The sequence below is a fragment of the Lissotriton helveticus genome, chromosome 6, assembly GCF_964261635.1.
Source record: "Lissotriton helveticus chromosome 6, aLisHel1.1, whole genome shotgun sequence".
In the NCBI taxonomy this organism is placed as follows: Eukaryota; Metazoa; Chordata; class Amphibia; order Caudata; family Salamandridae; genus Lissotriton; species Lissotriton helveticus.
In genome coordinates, this window is record NC_136067.1 from 1,959,084,047 (window position 1) to 1,959,107,197 (window position 23,151).

General features: G+C 44.9%; 2 protein-coding genes across 6 annotated transcripts in view; one reads left to right on the forward strand and one right to left on the reverse strand.

Moving 5' to 3' along the window:
* The window catches only part of OTOF (otoferlin), a 1,162,910-nt gene that overhangs the window by 1,092,484 nt on the left and 47,275 nt on the right, over positions 1 to 23,151 (forward strand). Inside the window, exons 41-42 of the mRNA XM_078649977.1 lie at positions 6,016 to 6,104; positions 20,586 to 20,684. Coding sequence (XP_078506103.1) covers positions 6,016 to 6,104; positions 20,586 to 20,684 — 188 coding nt within the window. The remainder of the gene's footprint in view (positions 1 to 6,015; positions 6,105 to 20,585; positions 20,685 to 23,151) is intronic.
* Positions 1 to 23,151, reverse strand: part of LOC144763932 (uncharacterized) — a 231,242-nt gene that overhangs the window by 55,610 nt on the left and 152,481 nt on the right. For 3 of the 5 annotated variants that reach the window (XR_013596277.1, XR_013596278.1, XR_013596276.1), the window contains exon 3: positions 9,465 to 9,567. Coding sequence is in view for 2 of the 5 variants with exons in the window: in XM_078649979.1 (XP_078506105.1) it covers positions 9,066 to 9,109; positions 9,465 to 9,567 (147 nt within the window). In the remaining 3 variants the exon portion in view is untranslated. Of the gene's footprint in view, positions 1 to 9,065; positions 9,110 to 9,464; positions 9,568 to 23,151 lie in introns of all 5 variants that reach the window. The other 2 variants (XM_078649979.1, XM_078649978.1) reach the window with 1 other exon arrangement.

Consider the following 23,151-nt stretch of genomic DNA (forward strand, 5'->3'; position numbering starts at 1 on the left):
GACGGGGGAGCCGTCGACGAGAGCGTCGACGGAAGCGATGACGAATGCTTCGTAGATGGTGATTTGGTCGTCGACGACTAGCTTTTCTTCGATGATTTTTTATCAGAAGAAGAAACCATGACGGACATCACAGGAGAAGTAATTGCTGAGGTGGTAAAAGTACTTGAAGAAGTAGAGGATGTAGAATAGGTGGTGACAGTGAGAGAGGACACCAAAGAGACAGCTTTAGTGCGGACTGTACTCACAGTAGAAGACTCTGTTGACGCAGCACTCTTTGTGGACTCAGAGGGTTTATGAGAGAGTTTAGGTTTTTTCAGTCTCTCAGGAGAACACCTCTCTTTGGAACTGGCTCTCTTACTTGAGGTAGAGGCTCTGTCCTCGTCATCTGTGGCAGACGACTTCAGCCACAAAAGAACTCTTGCCTCTCTATCCCTGATGGTCTTAGGAGGGAAGGTTCGACATATCCTGCAATCCTTCACAACATGTGAAGGATGCAAACAATAAATACAATCAGAGTGCTGGTCGTCCACATGTACCCTCTTCTTGAAGCAGGAACCACAAGCCTTGAATAGAGCCTTCTTTTCAGACATCTTGAGAGAATAGAAGAAATTTTGAAGAAAAACTGAGTAGGCACTCAGGGAGACTCCCTTACACACGAAGTGCGGTGAAAATCTGAGGAGAACTGCCTGGGCTGGGAAGGTTCTAGAGGGTGAGGTTAGCTGATTGGCTGAGGCTACATTTTCAGTTCTTTTTACATAATGAGGTAGATAGGCTGCTAAGTTTTGGGCCTAGTTGGGCCTATATCCTTTTCTAGCCTACTACTAATGGTTTTTAGGCACTGCTATATATATATAATTTACCGTGGGACTCCCGCCTCGACGACGGGGAATGATTCAGGCATGTGAATCTATGAAAGATACCCCAATACTGGATAATCTCAGATACAAGGGGGAAAATGCATAGGTTCCGACTGGACGTTATGAAAGGAAGATGTAGGCGTTATCCTACAAGGATCTCTTGATGAGTGTCATTTTCTTAAAGAAGTAGTGCAGACGTTTTTCTGTAGAGCCTGAAAAATGGATGATGGAGTAGTCAGTACAGATTGGAATCTTGAAGGCCAACATCTACTGTGGGAGATAGGGTATGAGTGTATTCAGCTGAGTCAGATTGTAAGCTGGCATGTTATGTGAGGTCAGTGTTTGTGATTAGAGGGCCAACTGCCAGTGTGGGAGTCAGACACAGATACATAGAAGTAAAACAAAAATAGTCTTTCTGGAATGAATGTGTGAAGTGGACCTTGGTCAAGGGCTAAGTAGGCCTTGGCCATCAAAATGAATGTTATAGGAGGCACTAAGGTGTTTGCCACCATATCTTTGAAAGTTGGGAGTTGGTTTAAGTGCAAACGCATGGAATCATGATTTGTTCTCAATACGCCATTACCTATTGTATGCTGATCATTCACTGGATGGATTAACTATCTCTGTTAATGGATCTTGTTGATATATGTACTTGCACATTGTGAAATTCATTTTCCATGTGGCATAAAACATAGGCTAGGTTTCTCATGTGAGTTTTTAGATACAATTGTGACTAGGCAATAGGATGGTTTGACCTAGAGTATGGAAGATGGAAAAGACAGTGGTTTTTGACAACAGACAAAGGAATTGAGCCTCTATATTGATTTGTGTGTCTGGTTGTGTGGCTGTTAGTGGTATTGAAGAAGTTTAAGAATATAGGGAAGTTCATATATTTAGAAACGTAGTACATCTGGGGGAGATAGTGTTCATCATGTGAGGGACTGCTTGCCAAAATGTTTTGAGGCAGGTTCCTTTTTATGGTGCTTGCTTTATGCTTTTAAAACGCTAATACATTCATTTTGATACTTCTCTCTGGGGGGTGTGGCTGCTTTCTTTTCGGCTGTGCAGTGCTCTGATTGGTTAATTTTCCCCAATCAGAGGCGTGCCTGGGAGGAGCCAGTTGTGCCCCTATGTATATCTCGCACACCGCAGCGCGGACACGCTGTTGCGGGGAGAGAGTATTCTTTATGTGAGGGACTGCTTGCCAAAAGGTTTTGAGGCAGGTTCCTTTTTATGTTGCTCGCTTTATGCTTTTTAAAACGCTAATACATTCATTTTGATACTTCTCTCTGGGGGGCGTGGCTGCTTTCTTTTCAGCTGTGCAGGGCTTTGAATGTTTTTTCCCCAGTCAGAGGCATGCCTGGGAGGAGTCAGTTGTGTCCCCAGGTACATTATGCAAGCCGCAGTGCAGCAGCGCCACTGGCGCGCCAAAGGCAAGCCTGTCCACGCCTGGATAGCACCAGGCACTAGGCATTATGCCCTTCCTGCTACCCACAGGCTTGTTTATTCTCGTGAGGACCTGCTCAAAGTGCAAAGGAGCGGCCCCTTGTGTGGGGTTCACAGCTGGTCCCCATCTCAGGTGCCTTCCACTGCAGTTTATGTAATTTTAGGCCTCGATACAGCCTGAATGCTCCGCTAGGCAGTCAGCAACTCCAATTCAAAATCGGCAGCATTATCTGCTGCTCGCTTGTTAAACATCATGCCGAAGTCTTTGATCTATTGTCCGAGTACCTGTTAGACGCGCTATTCTTAACTGAATCTTGGCTCTCCAAAGACTCAGTTGCCATTTCTGCTCTGGCCCTGCCCCCAGGCTTTATTATTAAGAATGTGGATAGAGGGTCGGGGAAAGGTGGCGGAATTGCTGTAATTTATAAAGATGGCCATCCAAATTTTTTAGAGCAGTGATAGCTAACATGGTGAGCAGTTTAGCACTCAAGTCAGCCAATTTTACCATTATTGGCGACTTGAATCTGCTCCTGGAGTCTGATAATGACCCTGACTGCTGACCTTTCTTAAATGACATGGCGACTTGCCAACTCCTCCAAATGGTTTCTGGCCCCACTCATGAGGTGGGATATCTTCTGGACCCTGTATTGTCCAACATTTTGCTGTCAAAGTCCCCGATATCTCTACCGATGCCCTGGTCTGACCATAACCTTATTCTCTTTTCATTGCACCTAGCTGGTCCAAAACTTTCGGCTTCTCGTAATCTGGTGTATTAATGCCCTTGGCAGAAACTTGATCATTCCACCTTTCAAGACACTCTTGCCATCTCTCAACGTATGCTATTTGCAGACATTGAGAGGTCTAGCAACTGCTTTGGAACATGGATCAATCAGGCCTTGGATAAGTGCATCCTCGCTGAATGGACTCATCAGAAGAAAGCCCGATCGCATGTATGGTTTGATAAGACTCTTACCACTTTTAGGAAAAACTGTAAAGTACTTGAGCATACTTTGAGACGTGCCTACAGTCCTTCAGCCAAACTTGAATATACAAAGGCCAGGAAAGCCTACCGCAAACAGATGCGGAAAGCCTGTGCCATACAACTTACAAACAAAATTAATACTAGTAATAACCTCTCCAAAACAATTTTTTCATTGTTAAAGGATATGGTGAAATCACCTCAGACAGCAGATAACACTATTGCCTCTAATGCCCAATGTGAAACTCTGGCCACTGGCTTCATCAATAAAGTGGCGGGCATTTATGACTGATTTCAATCAAAGCATGAGGTTACATGCCTAATGAAGGGAGCGCTGCCTGGCAGAGAGACCCACTCTCTCTCTGCTTTCCCACTTATCCTGATGGACGGCCTTAAGGCTATGTTCATCAAAATAAAGTCAGGATCTTCTGATGATTCCCCAAACCAGAACTTTTAGTCAAATTCCAGGAATGTCTACTTCCCAGATGCTTGGAACTTATTAACCTTTGCCTAAGGACAGCACAACTGCCACAAGCCTGGCAGCATGCAAAGGTTATCCCTCTACTGAAGAAACCATCATTAGATGCCTCTAGGCCGGAGACCTATCGCACGATCTCCCTGCTTCCGTTCCTGGCTAAAACAATGGAATCACTTCTGAATACCATACTAATGCAATATCTGAAATCCCATTTCATAATGGATTCCTCACAAAATGGTTGCAGGCCAAGACACAGCACCAAGTCAGCTTTACTGACAGTTACGGAGCAACTCAGAGCTTCCTTGGACGAGGGAAGCACATTCTGTTGGACCTTAGGCCGCCTTTGACATGTTCTCGCATAACATCCTACTTCATGGGTTGCAGGAGATCGGCATCACTAGCAGTGCCCTCGCCTGGTTCACTTCTTTTTTGTCTGACAGGTCCTTTCAGGTTATTGCCCCTCCCTTTCACTCTCAGAGACACCCATTATGCTGCGGTGTTCCTCCGGGGTCAGCAGTAAGTCAGACACTGTTTAATGTCTATATTCGACCACAGGCTGTGCTTGCGAAACCCCACAATATCTCTCTGGTGTCATACGAGGATGACACACAGCTGATCCTATCGTTTACTAAGGATCCCAGCCAGGATGCAGCCACATTTCGAGATGATCTATCTGCCATAGCCATCTGGATGGAAATGAATTGTCTCCAGCTTAATTCATCCAATTTGGCAGAGACTCTCACCTATGGAGAGACAAGTGCTGGCCGTTGACGCTGGGTACTCCTGTGGTGCCTAAAACCATCATCAAAAAACCTGGGTGTTCGGTTTGACAGTGCCCTTTCCTTTGAGGATCACGCTAAATCTGTGGCAGAGACATGCTTGGCCTACTGCATTGTCTTAAACCCATACTGGGTCTGTTCGACCCCCCCATACCTGTCAGTTGGTCGTCCAAGCTATGGTTCGGGCCAGGCTGGATTACTGCAATAGTCTCCTGCTGGGATCCAATAAGTCAGTTATCAACAGGCTACAGCGCACCATGAATGCGGCAGCCCGTACTTTGTTTGCTCTGCCTAGATATAGTTTTGTCTCAGGCCTGTTGCGTCGCCTTTATTGGTTGCCCGTGGAGCAAAGAATCCAGTTCAAAATGCTCTACATCACACACAAAATTCTTGCAGGCGTAGGCCTGGCAATCCTGAACAATCTTTGTCATTCCTATACCCCAACCCGCGTCCTTCGCTCCGCTGATCTACATCTTACTCGTGTGCCACAATTCCGTAGGGACAGAGTAGGGGGGCGTTCATTGCCACTCCCTATCAGAAACATCACCAATCTTTTGTCTTTTAGACATTCCCCCTTGCGTCCTCTCCTCCAGCTATTAGCACAAGGACATCCTTTTGCCAGGACAGCCATGCGCTGTATAAATCCTTTAACATAACATTACATCTGTCTTGTCAATATGAATCTTGATTGGATATAAAAGAAATTTGATTGTGTCACCAGTTATTAGTTAAGACTTATCATTTGGCAGATTCTACTATAGTATTTCTTATATTTAAAAACTGACGTGTAGCTAAATTGAGTCAGGTTTCTTCAGCAACTTGTGATAACCCTTTCTAAGTAAAGGTAATCTGAGACCGATTCACAAATAATTTGCTGTGACTTACTCTTGGAGTACTCCTGACTTACTATTGAATTCCAGGAGAAAATGAGGCATGATCTTGACTTACTACTGAAATTTATGAGAAAGCCAGGTGTCATAGAAGAATGAGTCACACTTACATGAAGCAGAATCGGTGTGTGAATTGGACCCTTTAGCTGCATTTTCAAACACTTCGTGTGCATCACCTGAAGTAATTTCCAAAAGTTTCTAACTGATTCTGTATGTGCTAATAATTTATCTAGTTTATGACGAACATCAGGCACATATAGGATATAATTTACTACCATGCTCATTATTGTATTTATTTCTTTGGAAAATCTACTCATTTTGTTGTCTATACTCCACTGTGAACTTCACTTGAGTCCCCACAAATCCTGACAAAGAATACCTCCTATCTTATCCTCACTCATTTAATCCAATTGAATAATTTTTCTCTAGTGAAACAACAAGCTTTCTTGATGTGATATCTTAACATGTTTTTATAAGTTTTGTAATATGGTTATGAAAATTTAAGATTCTCCTACATGTCGATGCAGAGAAGCACCATTGATGAATGATGTAAGCCTTGTGTCTCCATTTTTTTGTCTGTCCACAGGGCCGTCTGGAAATGTGGGTAGACATGTTTCCAATGGATATGCCAGCTCCAGGACCGGCCATCGACATCGCACCCAGGAAGCCAAAGAGGTACTTAGTAGTCTGGGGTGTTCAAGGAAAATATAGGGGGTAGAAGTTAGTCAACCTTCCACTAACTAATTCTAACCCTAAACCCATCATTTGACCATACCTAAAAACGTCACTAAGTTTGGTCCAATCCTTTCATCAGAAGTCTCTGCTAGGGTACCTTATAGCATTGCATGAGACATGCTAAGCTTTTTGTTTAAGACAAAGAAGGAAAGTGGAAAATGTACATCCTAGATTGTAGCAAGCCTACTGAATCTGAACAGAGTTACTCTAGGTTTCAGTTTGGATAATGAATAAAACTACAGCACATTCCTTAGCATCCAAAGAATTCTTCTTGAACACATTCCCTCCCAACAAACTTTCAGCACCTAAGGGGGGTGTGGTAATGTGGTAGTGTGGTATAGGGTAGATCAACCCTTACAGAGATTCTAACTCATGACTATAGCCTCTCAACCAGATATTAACATATTTCACCAAGTCACAAAACTAGGCACTTACAAATGTTCTGCCACACTACATTTAAATTAATGAACATAATGCAAAATAATCTCTTAGAAATCCTACCGGAGCAAGCTGGTTTTACCAGAAAGATCGAGGCCTGGTTGGGGCAAATGGTTACCCTTAATGGCTGTCTTTGCAATGTTGTAGAATCTCTTTCGGTTTCCATGTGGTGACTTGTGATGGGCACGCTGTCACTGTATGTATCACTTATAGAAATTGAGACCTTCCATGCACATTCTTAGGGATCAGCCTTCTGCTATTAACACGCATAACAGACACCTTATCAGATGACTATCTTTTGTTGAAGTCTATTGCTAAGTCAGCCCAAGTTATCCGACAAAGTACATGTACCAGTAGTTCTCCTTACAGGTTATATGCTACTCTTTTAAGCGGTATTACCAAAACTGAATCTTTTCTGGAGGTATCTCTAATCACACAATATGAATCTTTCTGGAGTCGCACATCATGGTCCCGCAGGCTTTCAGAACTCCACCTTAAAGCTTTCTCTTCTGTAACACCAGTTTCTTCGAGAAGATGTTCCTAGAAGTGGTTTGCTTGTACATGTGTCCTGCTCGAATTACAGTCCAAGTATACCTTTCTGTACATTCTGAGCAATATTTGGAACATGTACGTGGCTAATAGGAGCCAAATATTTTACAAAATTAACTAACCCATCAGTTCAGGCAACCTAGTACCATTTTGTACTTAAATATTAAAATTATTCGCAATTATGCTTGCTACAATAATAAAATAGAAACAATTGATTCAGAAAGCATGCAGTAATTGTGTGAATATTTGGTATAGAAATCTTTGTCTAAACCAAAATGTTAACCTGTTATTTTTAATACCAGTCTGTCATTTTCAGATGGACATTCTAGGCAACATTATAAAACATGCCATGAAAAATTTGTTTTTAAATCCCTTAGCATTTGCCTTAATCCTGTTAGATGGTACATGGATTGGTTCACTTGGTTGACTGTCCACACATCATAATCTGCTCAGAAAACAGTAATGGCACTAAGCAAATTGAAGACTGCTCCCTCTAATTAATAGAGAGAATCAGAGAGATGATTTACATGAATTGGGTCCCTCATTTGGGTGATGGATGCCAAAACTAAACTGTCTACCATTCTTCATTATTCTGTGACATAGAAGAACATATTGAGTTAGGCAAATCCTTCATAAATATTAAGGCTGGAATAGCATTTAGTTTTCAAAACCATCTGAAGAAATAGAGGCTTTTGTAACAAAAACCTTTTGTGTAATTCATATTGTTGACGGCGATTTAAGCTTATCATTAAAAACCCCTCTTTTCCATGTAAACAAAATTATGTCTAATTTCTATGTTCCACCTATGTTGAATAATTACATTGTAAACTTGTTTCCGGTCTTCACATGCATTTGAAAAGTAATGCGCAAAATTTGTAAAAATAAGAAATATTTATGTATGGTGCACTGACAAAAAGGAAGCACATATTTAGTTAGAACTATGCATGAAATAGCATATCCTGTACACAATCTGCTAACTAGTGATAACTGAATGTATATTTCTCATGCATCTAAAATGATGGCTGCCATTATTTATGTCAAGGAAAATCAGGCCTACTTTATCCCATTCTGAGATGTTTTTCTGCTTTATGCATGTTTCCTAAATCCCGTTACATTAGCATTTTATCAGATTGGTGAATTGTTTATGCTTAAACAATTTAAACTACAAACTGAACAGTAGGCTGGAGGAATTGATCACCCCTCATTTTATTAGTGTCCAACATATGTGGTTAATCGACCCTCTATTCACAATAGTTATTTAGAATAGGAGACAAATGTTGCTTTCTGAGGGCAAGATCCGTGTAAGATTTGTTTCAGAATTGGATATGTAAATGACTAAAGTTCAGTTAACTGTATGTATATATTTCACTTGTGAATATTGTGAAAATCTGGCATTGCCCTGCCTTTCATTGGCCAGTATTAAATACCCCTAATTTTGAAGATGTTATTAAACAACCTTCCTATGGAGGTATAAGCATCTAGCACAAAAGTGAGTTCCCGGGGGAGAATTTAAGAATAAGGTGTCAAGGACAGAGCAAGAATGTATGCATCAATTATGCTAGATTTATGAATGCAACATCACAATTGGAATATTAGTAGGTGGGGGTGGTTAGGGAATGGAAAATCAGTGTCCAAAATATGACAACACCAATCATTTGACAAACACTCTGTCAACACTTAAAGGCATCATGGCCTCTCTGAGGTTTGAGGCTTGAATGTGAAAATAGCAATGCTTTATTTGAAACTTCAGTGCACTGTTTCAGATTAGGTAGTGGTTCTGTATAAGAACCATAACTAGTAGAGACATCTACAGGTCAATATTATGATTCTACTTGTATATTTTTCATGTACAAAGCCATGAGGACACCGCAGAATTAGAATTAATAGAATTAGATGTTTCTCCATAAAACTTACCTCTGGTTATCAATGCAAACAAAAGCAGTGGTAGAACAAATTGCCTGGAGGAAAGAATCAAGGTGCTGACATAGATTATATAGCATGTGTTTCCTGCTACTCACAAACCTTCTTATAGGGGCAGATGGAATGTGTGCTAACAAATAACGCAAATTAAATCGAAACAAAATCCCAAATCAATTTTTGATGGGCACACCATAACCTGTAAGTAAACTGTGGGCCATACCAGTCCCTCCCTTCATTCTCCCTTCTCTTCCCTCCTCCAGCTATCCCCTCCCTTCTATTCTTCCCAATTAAGTACACATTAGCAAGAAACCAAGAAAAAGTTGGCATTCGATAAGCCTCCAAGAGCACTCACTCAGGTGCTACATCAAGCAAGCACAGAGTTGGCTGACATACCTGATTGTACTGCACCAATGATTCCCTCTCAGGAAGTGCCGACTTATTAGGGTGACCTCACAGGAAAAGCTCAAGTCATGGGAAGTGTTCAATGCATAGGGTCCTGTAGGAAAAAACTCTATGAAATTTGATTGTTAAATCCCATAAGTAGCATTATCAATTAAACGTTCAGCTTGTCAACAACTAATTTGCGTTTAAAGAGGTTCCTGTGATTCCTCTGTACCAATGGTCAAGTAAACAGTTGTTGTTAACTCTGACTGGCATTCTAAGGACATTGAAAGTTTTTTTTATAATACACTTTATTGACATTTCCATGAAGAGTGAAATAACAAGCGCCCTTCTTCAGGTTGATTAAATCCCTCCACCGTTTAATGAACCTTGCAAAATACAAAGCAGCCAAACTAGGTTAATGCTCTGACCTCCCACACCATGAGCAGGGGAGATTAAGCTCCTGTGAGGACCAACTCCCATCCTGTCCAGGTGCTCAGACAGAAACTTAACAAGAACACCCCCTAAACATCCCCTACGCCCCCACCTCAGCGCTTGACCAGATAGAGCGCCAGTATTCAAAAGACAGCATAAGAAAACACCATGGGTCGTTATTCTCCCGGGTGCGGTGAGAGAAGGAACAGAAGGAGAAGGCCGTCCCGCGGGTCCCATGCCAAACAGACATGGGAACACCACCAGGCTGGTAGGTACAGAAATGGAGGGACCGGGCAAAGGCCAGGATCACTATACCTCGACACGATGAGCGGAGGGCAGTGAAGCGGCCCCCGAATTGGGACCTTTGGAGTTTAAATCCTCCAATAAGACATCCCAAGCCCAGGACACCTCCAAGGGGCAGTGAGTTTTTTTGGGCTTCCCGTAAGAGCGTTGCACTCTTATAATCCTCCCACTATATCAACTCCGCACTCCACTTGGAAAAAAGTGGGTCCCTGGCGCTTTTCCAATTAAGCGTGACCTGCCGCTAAGCGTGACCTGCCGCTATGCCAGAATTAAGGAGAGAACTGCAAATTTAATAGCAGCCTTGTGCTTAGCAGGTCGCAAGAAGAACCCCAACAGGCATGCCATGTGGATTGAGGGTAATGTTCGTTCATTAACCTCATTGATCAGCACCACCACATTCATCCAAAAGTCCACCAGGTGGCGGTAGCTCCACACCGTATTAAGAATATTTGCATCCACCAACCCACACCTGAGGCACCCAGAGGCAACCCCGGTTAGTACTTGGTTATCCAACTGGGGGTAAGATATGCTCAGTGTAGGTAATAACAATTGATCAGCCTGAACCAGGCATTATGAGACACCTGGGGACTCCAGCCAGTATCTTCACCCAGTCAAATTCTGTAATAGGGGCGCCAGCATCAGCCGCCCGGATGTATGTCAGTACAACGCGATCTTTTAGATCGCGGTACTTGACATCGCAGATTTTACAACGCAAGTCGTTACAACGACTTACGTTGGAGGGCGCGGATTTAGGAATTTTATAATTTTATATTCCAACACCAGTCCCCGTAACAGTAGGGAAGGTGTTGGAATATAAAATTACAACATTCCTTATCCCACAGCGCCATCCAGCGCAAGTCGTAGTAACGACTTGCGTTGTAATAGCTGCGTGGAAAAGGTTGTACACCGCGTTGTAAACGACGTTTCCCCAGCCGCCCACATGTCCCGTAAACTGTGGAGGGGTGTGTACATATCCGCACTGTATGCAGGTTCACCTTATGCCCTCGTATCGCCTTATGCCTGCTGGCCTGCTGGGAGAGGTGCAAAGGGTATGGCATCAGTGTGCGTGGTAGACTCAGCCTGCCCACACCGCCATTTCCACAGCAGAAGTGCTGTAACCGTCCCAAAAAAGAGGAAATTACCCACAGCCACGTCGTAAAGACACCTGTAAATCCTTGAAGTTCTGCAAGAATCCGGCCTCATAAACATTCTCAATAGTCTCTAGCCAGAGGGCCACCCACCCGTCCAACCTACAAGAGCATCCCCTCCCCCCGGATGAATCGGGACAACCAGAGGAGGGGGATACCAGGGGAGTAGGGAGTACCCTCTACCGCCCTCTACAAGTAGCACACCCAGCTATGTTTAGCAACTGCTACAGGTTACCAGACTCCGTCATAAGTGTCGGAGGCTCAAGCTAAAAGTGCGACAGCCATTGGAGTGCCAGTGTCCCCCTCTTCTCCAGAGTGTCACCCCCGCATGATATCAGCAATCCATCTATTGACCCATTGCAATTGAGCTGGCAAGTAATAGACCTCAAAGTCGGGAGACGCCAGTCCCCACATCAAGGACCGGGCATTGCAGTTTCGGAACAGCCACAGAGCGCATACCAGAGCCTCAAATGAGATCTATGAGCAGCGAGTGCAATTCCCATAACAATAGCAATGGGGAGGGTGGCAAAGCAGTACAACAAAATGGGCAACGCTATCATTTTGGCAATTGCCACTCGCCCTCCCACAGATATAAAGAGTGTTTTACAGAATTGTATCCCTCCCCGGAGTGTTGCAATTGCCCAGCACAGGCTGCCATTCAGCAGAGCAGTTTCTGTCCTGTAGAGCTACACCCCCAAATCCTGAAAGGTGGTGGGCTTTCACTGAAACCTTAAATGGGCAAGGGGTGCCTCAGGCCCTGGGCACAAGAGGAACACACTAGTTTTCTGCCATATAACACCGAAGCCTATGATCTTTCCAAAGTCATCCAAGAGATGAGAAGCCCCGGGAACATTGACCTGGTGGTCCCGAAGGAAAAAGAGCATGCCATCATCATAAAGGGCAATGTAATGAACAACCCCCCGGAGCGCAATACCCCTGTAACAGGTGCCTTCCTGGGCCCTGCAGGCCAGGGGCTCCACCGCAATGAGGACAAGGGACAACCCCACCACATAACCCACAGGCCGCCGATATCACACCTCCAGTTTAACCCTGGTTGTAGGGTTGGCATGTAGGAGCCTAGTCCAGGTAATAAAACTTCCCCCAAGGCCAATCTTGTGCATCACCGTGTACAAATACTCGCAAACCAAGCTATCAAAAGATGTTTCAGTATCAACGTACATCACTGCTACCTCCTCATGGATATCTGAGATGGCAGGCATGCAGTGCCGTCAACTGCCTAATGTGCATTGCCGTATTCTGCTCCAGGATAAAGCCAGGTTGACCGGCATTAATGAGGCAATGCACATGGGCCAGCAACCTTGTAGCCAGTACCCTTCTCAGGACCTAATAGTCAATGTTTAACATTGACATGGGCTTTGTAAGATGCCAGCTTCTTAGGCGGCCGCTCCGCTTTGAGGAGAGGGACTATCAGCACCTCCTTTGTAGTGGATAGCAAAACCCGGTCAACCCTCACTGTCCTGTAAACTTCTACCAGCCAGGGCACCAACTGAGCAACAAAGGTGTCATAAAACTCCACCAGGAACCCATCCAATCCCGCCACCTTACTCCTGACAAAGGCTTTAATCGCAGCCACAACCTCCTTTAATGATATGCCTACTCCAAACACCTTTGCTACATCCAGTGAAAGGACCGTCAAGGGCAGAGGGTCCAAGAACGGCCATAGGCCTCAGGCAGCCGGCGGGCATACAAAGTAGCAAAATATATCTGGAACAGCCCGTTAATAATGGCTGGTTCATAGACTTGGGCACCAACGCCATCAAATAACTACAATATCTGTGATCCCCATTTAGTGGGATTCACCAACCATGTCAATAACGCCCCAACCTTATTCCACTCCTCATGCACTCTAATCATATAAGCTCTGTAATCAAAGAAATGAAGCTGCTCCTCTGGGGCTGCCAACTTTTCTTTCTCTAGGAGCAGAGCATTGTGCACGGAGGAATCAGTGTGCAAGCTCCTGTGCCCGTAGTTCACCTTGTAAGGTCCGCGTGAGTGAGCCAGTGTTCACTAACCCCCGTCTTAAAAGCCTCCCATTCCACCAAAATAGAGTCAGTAGATCCCATCTTCACTGCAAAGTAACAATGTATTTCCTCCCCAACGACCTCACGAAACACCTGGGCCTCCAGATTCTCACATTTAAACCTCCAACTGGGAATAAATGGGTGAAGGGATGCCCAAGCAACAGAAATAAGAAGCGGGTTGTGATCAGATAACTATCTGCGTATGGACTGTTGGGATGCAAAGAACCGCATCAAGGCGTCACGGGTACTGGGATGCGACGGCCACCAGGTATCAACCAATCCCCAGTGGCTGAGCCAGTCGGAGAGCTTCATGGCTGTTCGCAGTACTGGGGAATCCCGTAATGGCAGATGCGCCATGCTGAAAGCAGGGTCAGCTACACAGTTGAAGTCACTACCAATAAGTACAGAGGTCCTCATATAAGGAACCCAGGCCAAGGAGACTGTATCTAAGAATTTGCTCTGGTCTGTTTTAGGAGCATAAATATTGATTAACGTAAGAGGTTTACCCCCCAGTCTGCCACCAAGCACAACATAGCAACCTTCCTCATCTACCCTCTCCTCCAAAAGCTGAAACAGCGTTCCAGTTCTATCCCCAAAAAGGATCCCCTCTAGCAAAGGATGAGTAAGTGTTGTAAGATTAGTGACTGTGCCAACGGTTCTGCAAAGTCACCCCTTCCATGGTGTCAAATGTGTCTCCTGCAGAAGGGACACATGGACTGCCTCTTCAGGTATGCAAGCACCTTGTAGCGCTTAGTCATGCTGTTAAGCTTCCTAACATTCCAAGATAGTACGTTGTATAGAAATGATGTACCTGCTATCAGATGAAAGCCACCATATGAGGGCCCACCCTATAACCACCCTCTGCCCAAAGCGTCCACCTAACAGTACATGCAGGAAGCTCTCTGGATTCAAGAAACAACACCTGCCCCCACCCCAGCACAGTAAGGCAACAGCCCCCCCACCCACAAAATGCAATGATAAACAGGACTAAGAAACCGTGTGTGAATCACACAGTGAACTAAGAAAGGGTGGTGATTGACTTGGAGATAAAGAGGCCCTCTGGCTAGAGCATGCCAATTAAGCCTGTAGGATCAGGTAAAGTCACCCCACCAGCCCCATGCAGTTATCAACAATACATCACCCAAGGACCACATTCTGCGATCACCTGCAGTCTGTGGTGTGATCTGCGGGAGCTCGGTTCCAGAAGTTGTGCGCACGGTGCGGTCAGACCCTAACTCTGAATTGGAGGCACTGGATGGCCAGCCCCCTCCTCCGGTTGAGTATCTATGTCATCTGCCCCAATTCTTGCTGCCGCTTCCACCACTTGCATGTTATCCCTCTGAACCTGCTCCTTCGAAGGGCCGCTGCGTGAGATAGGCCCACACCGGCTTCTCGAGCGTGCCAGCCAGGAGTCTGTGTGTGGGATGACCTTGTAATCCTGCTGCTCCCCATTCCAATCCCAGACCATCTGTGGATTCCTGAAGAATCTTGTGCCATTATTTGTTGCAACACTGAGACTAGCCAGAAAGATCAGGTCATATTGAATCCCCAGTTATGTGAGCCATGTCTTGGCAGCCAAGAAGGAGGAGCATAGTCTCTGTACTGCCAGCGCAAAATCTGGAAACCCCATCACCTGATGATTCTCCATAAAGGATAAATTCTCTGTACCGAAAATGGAACAAACGTGTCCCCATCAGACACGGTGGAGCACCTGGGGTGGGGGGGTGTCTAGGGTCAGCACCAGATGAGCTCTTTCCAATGCCAAAAAGTGGGAGAGACCCTCTGGAGCTATCTCAGTCTTAATCCAATTCTCCAGAAACTGGACCATGTCTCGACCCTATATCCGCTTCGGGAGACCAACCACGCGGATATTGTTTCTGCATGCTCTGCCCTCCACATCCTCTGCCTTGTATTCTAGAGCCTGCAGCTGGTCCATCACCTCCGCCATTTGAGTCGTGAGTCCCCCTACAGCTGGCTGCATGTTACTGACATTGAGCTCCGTGGTTGTCAGTCAATCTCAGAAAATGATCAGGTCACCCACCATAGTGGCCCTCCTGTGCTCAAAAGCCTCCCGGGTGTCCTAGATTGGCGCATGTATGCAATCCAGCGTGGTAGGGGACACCCGCGCCATGTTGGAGGGGGCCTCTCATTATCACTGTGCGAAGAAGAGGTTGGCCGAGCACTGCCCTCTTTTCCCTTCCATCTTGTGCTGCAGTCCATGATCAGAGGGGTATATTGCCAGCACCATTTACAGTCAATGCCCAAATCTGAAGCTCTGCTGCTCCCACCATTTATGGAGCCATGAAATCAAGGCTCACTGCTAGGCTATGCCCTCTACCAGACCACACAAGACAAACAGGGAGACAGCAGACTACCGCAGGCCTTGTGGAGGGGAGAGCAACATGGCCAGCTCAGGCAGGGCAAAGAGTACTCTGGGGCCACTGATCACCCCAGCTCCTCCAGAAGCACTGCACACCCTTGCTTCCGATCCTCTGGGGTGGGGGGAGGTGCCAAGTCCAATAGCCGCAGGAGCACAAACAGCTAGATGCCACTGAGTTATGGTGAACAGCGTGGCCCCGGCATCCTCGATCCTCACCGCATCCGGTGACTGGTCTAGAGCTGCGTTATCCCCATGCCGCACCGCACCAGCCACAGATGTGGCAGAACGCTCTTGCCCCCAGCGCACCAGAAATCAGCAACAGGACTGGGGGGCCATCTCCTCAGGCCTCCATCATGTGTGGGCAAATGCCGCGCCTTCTGGTAGATCGGTGAACTTTTCACTGTAACGTCGCCTCCACTGCCATCTTGTAGCCGCACTCCAGCTGCAACATTCAGGCCGCATTCAACACCCCCAATGGCTTCAAGCACCCATCAAATGGGGCCTGAATCATAATGGGGATTTGCACATGGGGCCCTCTGCATGTCACAAGGGCCGGCGGGCAGCAAGATGAGGCTGGATGGCGGCAAAGACTTGGGAGCTCGCCGATTCAGCTGCTCACTCCATCGGTGCCAAAGACACGCCCGCACACAAAGTAAGCTTAACAATATTATTGAAAATACAGATAATGTTAGTGCTCTTTGGGAAGCTGGAGAGGAGAATGGTGGTTTTGCATTACTCATGATCATTACACTATGCTACCTAAAAGTAGAATGAATTCCTATCATGGCATTCCTGGACCATCTCTTCCTTCAGACAGAAATCTGTCAGTAGCTTGAGCCTTGCAACCTGTGTAGCTAGTCATGCTTGGTATGATCAGTCCTCTTTGACTGGCCGGGAGAGAGGGCACTGGGTAATGTCAGTAAAAATATTGGAATGGATTGATTCTTTACCGAGGTCAGCTTCCTGTAGATGAAGTATTGGAAAGCTGAAACAATATTGAACCACATAGCGGTGTCAATGATTTTTGTTCACAGTGACTCTGCCTTGTGTTTCCATACCATGTCTCAGAAAAGCTGTTATATTTGAACAACAAGTGCATTACACATGTATGCACATGTTTTTATAATAGTGGAATAATGTTACATTTTTGGGAGACTATGGTGAAGTAGTAATACACGTTACTTGAGCTCCCACTTGCTACACTTTTTAATAATCTGTTTTTCACTTTCACCATGGCATTTACCATTCATTCACATGCCATCACATTACTTAAAAACAATGCGATAATTGATCTAAGTGTTCTCCACCAGTTTGGGAAATATAAATCAATCCTGCTTAGATTCCAGTATGGTTCTTGGAGCTTAGAAATGGTGAGAAACAGTCAAAAAATGCAGTCCTCATGAGTTAGACAATCAAATTGGCCATTTACCAGCATCAGTGCACATGCATGAATTGTCATGAAAACTGAAGATGAGAAAGGGAGGCTCAGACTGGGTTGCTGGCCAAATAGTGGCCGGACAGATTAATTTGGCCTAATAGACTTCTGGGCACCACTAAGCATGTCTTCTGCTTGCTAGTCTTCCTTTGTAACCATGTATGCGTGATGACCGATCACGGACTGGCATGACCTGCTGCAGCAAGGAGAGCAGTAGCTGCTTGTTTTTATTAGGCCTCGGCGGTAAATTCCGTTCCGCTTGCTGAATTTGGGTAATTTCGCGTTCCTTGGAGAACACGGAATTGCAAAAAATTCCGCGATCCGCAGCTTCGCTGAATTTTTTGCTTGTTCACGCTTTCAAAATGCGTGTTCGCAAGATATTTCCCCCCACCCTCCCCCCCCCTCCCCGAGCACGCAAACATCATTCTCGAACAGGAAGGAAGCATTGCGAACGAGCAGAACAAGTAATTCCGCATGTTTGCGGAGATTTTGCATGCACGCAGAGAATTTTTACCGCTTCGCGGAGCTTTGCATAGCGCAACTATGCAAATTACGCCCACCCCTAGTATTTATTCCTTAACTGCATTTGGGCTGAGGTGCATTGAAGGTCAGACTGGAGGCAGCAGAAGTTAAGTTATCTAACTCACAAGGTCCATGCACGAGGCTGATACTGGGGACAGATTTCACATTCTCTACAGTCAAAAGCACACACAGTCTTGGCCTTTCTCTTGCTTCTCACAACCACCAGCTCTGCTACATTTCAAAGGTATATGACATCTTTCTGTCAATACTGACTAAGGTCTTTGCTAGCGTACAAAGTAAGTAAGCATTTTACACAAAATGCTTCATATCAAAACTCTCCTACCCACTTACCTACCCTCTGAACCATCTCCCAAACATGCAACGAAATGCCCATCCAAATGCCTGGCAATCAAGCTGTCACCCAAAGGGGGACTACAAGGACAGCATCCCATGCCTAGTGAAGAGGCCAAGAGTCATGGAAGCCCACTTGGCCACAGATCTCCAACTGGGGGAGTAATGATAGTTCTGGTGCCCTTTCACAGAAATCTCAGTAAGATACAGAAGGTATTTAAAATGTCCTTTAAACCTTTAACTTTCAAAATAGGGTCATGGTAAGATTTTCTCAGTGCCAGATGTTGGAACAGATCCAAGGCTTTGCCTCTGATGGACAAAAGTGGAGACAATAAACCAGGAGATCAAGGGCTCATATCTTTGAGACCGGATTTCTACACAGTCTCTGGTTCCTGATTCAAAGGAGTCTTATCTATTTACCTCTCTAACTAACTTCCTCAGGCAGAGGATGAAAACCAAAGTCCTTAGAGGCAACTAAGGGTTCCAACAAGATTCAGGTCAGGGAAAAAGGAGGCTTACCAAACGTCATGTAGTCATTCAGTCTTCCCTTGGCTACCACGCGATGTAGATGTTTCCCACTTCACAATGGCTGGCCTTATGTCCTGCAGCAGCACTGCCCTCACAGTAGCTCCCAAGGGTCTGCACAGGCATATGTGCTGATTAACTCCTTCTAGGCAGGCTGTCTGTAGGATGCCATGTAGTATCCTCTCTCACAACAGGTAGGGCTCTCCTCCTTTCAAGGCTGTTCCAGTGGCAACTTTCAGCACTATCCCTGTCCCAGCACTAATCCTGGTGCTATGGACCACTGCTTACTCAAAAAAAATGTTTTTGGATCATTCGCAGCGAGCAAGCTATTCTCCTTTGTTAATGGGTTACCACAACCTTTCAGTAGTTGTAAAATAGGAATGTTTTGCAGTCAGATTTTGGTCGCAGAATATAAATACTTACCATAAAGAATCGCTGTTTGGAAGGGACGCCCTAAATAAGCGCCTTCCAAATAGAAATTCCTGGCGGTTTCCTAAAGCTATTTAGCAATTTGGCATCAGGTTTGGTACATTAGAAAAACAAATGTTCTTGTTGCATACCCTTCAATTTACCGAATCGCAGGGTTTGCGACCAGAAAATGCATCGGTACATCTGGCCCATGGTTCTCTACTGAATATCAAAAAGCACAATAGCAGACTGGCCCGCCTATGTTTAGAATTTCGATGAAGCATTGTGCTGCCAGGGCATGTGTGATCATGCACTATGACACTGTGTAAAGCTGGCTGCGTGTTGTGAGGATATAAACAAGGTATGAAGAGTTGGCAGTGCTGCTGACAAATGTTTACAACGCCTACCAACTCTGCATAACAAGGAGGGCATAAAAAACAAAAGTAAGAGGGCACAAGGCATGAGCAACTGTTACAAACAGAGAGCAAATAGGGTACAGAAGCAGGTGAGAACAGGGAGTGGGATTAGACAGGAAACACATCTACAAGAGAGGGGGTTACAGGAGATGCCCCCTGTGCCGCACGTTAAAGTAAATATGTTAAAAAACGAAATTTAGAAAAAGAGGGTGGAAGCGTGTGCTTGATGGTGTTCCCTGTGCTATAACGGCAATGAAAAAGTCACAGTACAAGAGATGTAATCAGGTGGGAAAGATGCAGTTTGGCGGTGGAGCAGAAGGTTTGTTGGTAGCAAGATCAAGAGGGTGGACATTATATGAGGATACCTATCATGGACCTGGTGGTGCAAGCATTTGGGGGTAGATCTGGCAGATGCCACCTGCCGGTAGTGTTGATACAGGAGATATGGTCCATGAAGTTTATCATGTTAAAGGATTCTTCTTTTTTTTTAAAGAGATGGAGTGATTATGTGTAATTCCTACCTCCTATAAGCTTCAATGTCATAACTTTGAAAATGTCTTGACAAATATGGGCATTTTGTTCAATTATCCAAAGTTTATGTTTTACAGACACAATTATGTTCCTGGTTGCAAATTTGAATGTTTAATTATCCTCCGCACTGTCATTAAGAACCTCAGGCTTTGTATCTCTATATGGAAAGAAATAGAAAGTAAAGATAACACATTTTTTTCACCTTCTTTATGCACAGACTTGTGTCAATTTCCTTTTAAATTAGTCATCAACAAGCTTAACCTCATATAGCTGACCTAGGTTCGCTTGTGGAAGAAAAATATATAGCATTCCAAAGGGCTATATTATCCTGGATAAAGTACATTCAAGTTATTACTAATAATATTATATTTGCTATTAACAAAATGGCTGTGGTTTCACTATTCCAGATTGCAGTACTGCACAACACCGGGTCCTGATTGGCTGGAAGGCAGCACTGATTTTTCAGACTACCGTTCTAGATTTACAGACTACACACGCTTCCTTTCTCACCTATCCACTCATCCTTACCTCACATCCCATCACCTACACTCCCCATCACCATGATCTCCACCACCCTACCATTCCTCCCTGGACTTCCAAGGCCTCGTCTCACCTTGTCTCGCTTCCTCCTTGCCAGATACGAGCTTAGAGTGATAATATGGAATACAGATGAGGTAATCCTTGAAGACGATGATTACTTCACAGGAGAAAAGTCTAGTGACATTTTTGTCAGGGGGTACGTACAAGTGTGAAAACTTGTGTTGCGGGTGTGCTTCTTTGTAGCGGTGTGGCTCGCGGGCACCAGTCCTCCATAGCTGTTGTTGTTGTTTTCTGTGTTGTGTGTGAATAACAGAATTTTACTTTTTTGTGCCTCTTTTTGTTTCCTTTTTTGTCTTTCTCCCCTTGTGTTTCTTGTCGTGCTATTGCTGTCTAGTTTTGAGCTGCGTATTATTATTTGGAACACTGACGAAGTGATTCTAGAAGATGATGCTTTCATGACAGGCGAGAAGATGTCTGACATCTATGTCAAGGGGTAACAATGACTGTCGTGCACGGCCTGTTCCCCCGTTTCCCTCCACCCCACCACCTAACCACCTTCCTCTCCCTCAGTCCTTCATCTCCATCTATGTCCTTTTCCCTATCCTCCCTTCACCCATTCCTGTCCGGGATCATTTTAAATGTCCAAAACTGCTGTCCTCGTCACTGCTTGTGTCACTGAACTGCACTGCTCTGCACCCCAAAACGGTCCCACTCCCATTTCTAGCTGGCTGATGGGTTGACATGTGGTGGTGCTGCTGGGCTTGTTACCAAATGAAATTGCTCTTCAGTCTTTGAGGGAAAAGAGAAGAAATCAGTGAGTTTACAAGACATTTAGTAGGGCCACCATAACCACAGAATGCTACATATGACCAGAAAAGGTTGAACCAGGTGCCAACGATGCATATACGGTCTGGGATTCAGCATAAGGGAAGCTAACATTTTAGGGCGGCGTGATTATGGAACTGGTATAATTGTCCATCAGTCACAGGGATATTCATAGCCGATAAAGAATGCTTTGCCCAACAAGTCGGCCATGCCTCCTCTTGCCTGTTTAGTGTTGACAAGATAACCATGGTTAAATTCAGATTACTCTTTTTCACATGAAACCTGCATCAAAGTAAGCTATGCAGCAGTATTGTAGGCTAAAGATTCAGTGTAGCATCTTCTTATAAGCTAGTTACATGAATTTTAGCTCAAGAATTCAAAATATACCAGCATCAATTGGGTTGGTTTACAACTTCTTCGCTCCTGTTGCCCCCTTCCCTCCCCCACCACCACAAAAACTCTGATCAAAACGTTTTACAAACTTATTTAAGAACTTAGGATAATACTTGTTGATGGTTTTGTATTAGACAGAGACATGGGAAACCACTTTCTTGAATGATGCCAAAAAAACCCTGACCACTAGTTGACCAAATGCTAATTTCTGTTGGTGCAGTACATACATTATTATACCCCTTGAGTTATGGGAGGGTCTGTTTTAGACGAGGCAGATTATGGCATGTGATAATGCCTAGTACGATATGATTCTGGGTCTCTGGTTGGAAAAATGGCACTTCAAATCCCAGAGGTAAAACCACAGGTTTCTTAACATTAAAGGATATTGTGCCAACCAGCATCTAGACCACAGCATCACTGATGAATCAGATGTTAAGAAAATGCAAGTCCTGGAATCACACTGACATCCGTGGTGGGGGTATAGTCGTTCTCCTGGGAAAGCACAAACTTGTGCATTCAAACATTCCATGTGCCACCAGCAGACTTAGCAGTGCCTTGGGACAGGAACTGAACACACTAAACACATCTTTAATAAAATGGACAGGAACTGAACACACTAAACACATCTTTAATAAAATGAGAAAAAAAACGTTGTTAGTCCACAAACACATTTGTTTTAGGTAGCAAGCAGGCTTACAATGGCTTGGCTACATGTACAATGTGTTCTTCTATTTCTGAGATGGTTGTGAAGGATACATTAATAAACTTTGTGACCAATCATATTTCTTCTAATTTTAAGAATACTCCAGGGCACACTAAGTTGTAAACTCATTGGTTTCTGTAAGTGAAGCTCACGTGTCACTAAATCTGTCCTCAATGCTCTGATCTAAGGCACCTGAGACTACTTGGAGTGCCACACATCTCTAGTATTTACCACCCACCCATGTAAGTAGAGCTGTTCAATTTATTATGCCAACGTGTCCAGGGAGTCTTTAAAGACAGCAAGAAGGGAACTGGAACACATACTATAAATTGGCAGGATCCACTGGAACCCTCAGCACTGAAGAGGTCTTTCATGCCCCAGCACCACCGCACAACCCGGTCAGCTAGAAATGTCCTTGGAGGAGGATCTGATTGCACACAGTGTGCTTCATGTGTTTGCACCATTGCCGTCCCTGCAAGAGAACGCCCTTTGGTGGGGAGGTGGGAGGCAGGGAGAGCCAGGATGGAGGTACTCACTTTTCTTCTGCTCATCTCTCAGGCAGGTAAGTGTGACTTTGTTGTTCATGTAACTGCACTGCACCTGGAAATGAATGCATCACCCGAGCACTCTGCATGTCGCTTTGAGGAGCACCATCTCTGTTATATGTGCTTATTTTCTTCCTCCGTCTATCATTAGAAATGCCCTGTCTTCTACTTGATGGCACTTGCGCAGTCAGGCTGGA